General features: G+C 66.6%; 1 protein-coding gene across 2 annotated transcripts in view; it reads right to left on the reverse strand.

Annotated features, from left to right (window-relative positions):
* FBXO21 (F-box protein 21) overlaps positions 1-2,941 on the reverse strand; it is a 27,397-nt gene extending 24,456 nt beyond the window's left edge. For both annotated transcript variants that reach the window (XM_071571870.1, XM_071571869.1), the window contains exon 1: positions 2,712-2,941. In XM_071571870.1, the coding sequence (XP_071427971.1) occupies positions 2,712-2,920 (209 nt within the window). In that variant the 5' untranslated portion in view covers positions 2,921-2,941. The remainder of the gene's footprint in view (positions 1-2,711) is intronic.
* Between the last annotated feature and the right edge of the window lie 312 nt (positions 2,942-3,253).

The raw sequence follows: 3,253 nt of genomic DNA on the forward strand, positions 1-3,253 counted from the left end.
CTCATTTGGGCTATGCTAAATTTTAGGAGCCAAGTGGCAATTAGGGAAAGCAATTTGGCTACTTTTCCTGTGCCAGGACAGACAAAAGCAGGTAACAGATGAGCAGGTTCTGTGCTAGAGAGGCTGGAGGCCCCAGAAACGAGTGGTGGTGCCTCCAGGACTGCTGAAACCAGCACAGCAGCACCAATGTCACACCCACACTTCATCCCCAGCTCAAATGTGAACAGTTCCACTGATTAAAACACAGCTTTGGCCCCTCCTGGCCCCCTGTGAGTGCCCCTGGGGGAGACCAAACTCCACAGCAGCAAAAGTCCATCCCAAGGATTTTGGTACCTGTGGAAACAGTTCTCCCAAAAGCCCCAGAAATAAACCCCTCCCTGCTGTAAAAATCATAGAATAGAATCACACCATCGATTGGGTTGGAAAAGACCTCCGAGATCATCAAGTCCAGCCCTTGGTCCAACTCCAGGATTAGTCCTGAGACAGGACAGGTGTTGGCAGGTGTTTGGGAAAGGTGCTGTTGGGGCCAGGGAGGCCAATCCACAACCCCAGTGCACGTGGCCCTGTGTGTATCCCTGGCAGATCCCAGCTGGATGTGGGGAGTGCAGGTGATCCACGTGCCAGGGGTGGAAGAGTCTGCAGGACAGATCTCTGAGCAAAGGGCTGCCAGGACTGATCTCCACACAAAGGGCTGCCAGGACTGATCTCCACACAAAGGGCTGCCAGGACAGATCTCTGAGCAAAGGGCTGCCAGGACAGATCTCTGAGCAAAGGGCTGCCAGGACTGATCTCTGAGCAAAGGGCTGCCAGGACAGATCTCCGAGCAAAGGGCTGCTGATCGATCTCCGAGCAAAGGGCTGCCAGGACTGATCTCCGAGCAAAGGGCTGCCAGGACTGATCTCCGAGCAAAGGGCTGCCAGGACTGATCTCCGAGCAAAGGGCTGCCAGGACAGATCTCCGAGCAAAGGGCTGCCAGGACAGATCTCTGAGCAAAGGGCTGCCAGGACTGATCTCCGAGCAAAGGGCTGCCAGGACAGATCTCTGAGCAAAGGGCTGCCAGGACAGATCTCTGAGCAAAGGGCTGCCAGGACAGATCTCTGAGCAAAGGGCTGCCAGGACAGATCTCTGAGCAAAGGGCTGCCAGGACAGATCTCTGAGCAAAGGGCTGCCAGGACAGATCTCTGAGCAAAGGGCTGCCAGGACTGATCTCTGAGCAAAGGGCTGCCAGGACAGATCTCTGAGCAAAGGGCTGCCAGGACTGATCTCCGAGCAAAGGGCTGCCAGGACTGATCTCCGAGCAAAGGGCTGCCAGGACTGATCTCTGAGCAAAGGGCTGCCAGGACAGATCTCCACACAAAGGGCTGCCAGGATGGATGTCCTGCAGACAGGAGGCTCCGCCTGGTCCCACCCCGCAGGGTTCAGGAGGGGAGGCAGCCTCAGGTCAGCCCTGGAAGGACACGTGCCCAGGGAAGCTGTGGCTGCCCCGTCCCTGGAAGCGTCCAAAGCCAGGTGGGATAACCTTGGAGCAACCTGGGCTAGTGGAAGGTGTCCCTGGATGGTCTCTTCGGTCCCTTCCCACCCAACTTGTGCGTGACCCCACGATGCCCCCAAAACGTTCCCCCAGCCCCTGAGGGGCTCCCCACGCACCGCGAGGAAGCGACATCGGGATGGGGAGCCGGGGCTGCACCTCCACCCCCCAGAGAACCCCCGACCCTCGCAGGACCCTGGCCCCAGCAGCACCCCCGGCTCCCCCAAGCCCCGGCAGCAGCCTCGGCTCTCCGGAGCACCGGCACCATCGCCGGCTGCCCCGCCAGCAACCTCCGCTGCCCCGGCCTCACCCTCGGTTCCTGAGGGCCCCAGCAGCACCCACGGCTGCCCTGAGCCCCCCAAAGCATCCCCGGCTGCCCCGAGCCTCCCCAAAGCATCCCCGGCTGGCCCGAGCCTCCCCAAAGCATCCCCGGCTGCCCCGAGCCTCCCCAAAGCATCCCCGGCTGCCCCGAGCCTCCCCAAAGCATCCCCGGCTGCCCCGAGCCTCCCCAAAGCATCCCCGGCTGCCGCAGGTCCCAGCACCACCTTTGCTTCCCCCGGGCCCCGGCAGCATTCCGGCTGCCCCAAGCCTCGGCAGCACCCTCGGTTCCCACGGGCCCCGGCACCATCCCCGGTTTCCCCGGGCCCCTGCGCCATCCCCGGCTACCCCGACAGCATCCCCGGCTGCCCCGGGCCCTCAGCACCACCCTCGGTTCCCCCGGGCCCCCCAAAGCACCCTCGGCTCCCCCCAAAGCACCCCCCGCTCCCCCGGGTCCCCCAAAACATCCCCGAGCCCCCCAAAGCACCCCCGGCTGCCCCCAAAGCACCCCCCGCTCCCCCAAAGCACCCCCGGCTGCCCCGGGCCCCCCAAAGCACCCCCGGCTCCCCCCAAAGCACCCCCCGCTCCCCCGGGTCCCCCAAAGCACCCCCGGCTCCCCCGAGCCCCCCAAAGCACCCCCGGGCCCCTCAAAGTACCCCCGGGCCCCTCAAAGCACCCCCGGCTCCCCCGGGCCCCTCAAAGCACCCCCGGCTCCCCCGGGCCCCCCAAAGTACCCCCAGCTGCCCCGGGCCCCCCAAAGCACCCCCGGGCCCCTCAAAGCACCCCCGGCTGCCCCGAGCCCCCCAAAGCACCCCCGGGCCCCCCTGGGCAGCGCAGCCCCGGCCGGGCCGCGCCGCGGGCCCACCTGAGGCGGAAGCGCTCCCGCCACACCTTGCCGCGGGGCTGGCACGCCTCCCGCAGCCGGCGGCAGGTGCAGGACACGCGGCCGATGTCGGCGGCGCCCAGCACGTCGCAGCACAGGATGAGCTCCAGCAGCTCCCCCGGCAGGTCCGTCAGGCCCGTCCCTGTCCCCGTCCCGGTCCCGCCGCCACAGCCCGGACCCTCCGCCGCCATCTTGGCTGTTTACCTGCGGCGGCGGCGCTTCCGGGGAGGGGCGGGCGGGAGGGACGGACCGGAGTGAGGGGAGAGGGTCGGGAGGGAGGGGAGAGGGGGAAGAGGGGGGAGAGGGCCGGGAGGGAGGGGAAAGAGCCGGGAGGGAGGGAAGGGGGGGAAAGGGCCGGGAGGGAGGGAAGAGGGGGGAGAGGGCCGGGAGGGAGGGAAGAGAGGGGAGAGAGGGGAGTGGGCCGGGAGGGAGGGACGGACCGGAGTGAGGGGAGAGGGTCGGGAGGGAGGGGAGAGAGGAGGGAGGGAGGGAGGGAGAGAGGGGAAAGGGCGGGGAGAGAGGGG

This window comes from Pithys albifrons, chromosome 17 (assembly GCF_047495875.1).
Source record: "Pithys albifrons albifrons isolate INPA30051 chromosome 17, PitAlb_v1, whole genome shotgun sequence".
Lineage (NCBI taxonomy): Eukaryota > Metazoa > Chordata > Aves > Passeriformes > Thamnophilidae > Pithys > Pithys albifrons.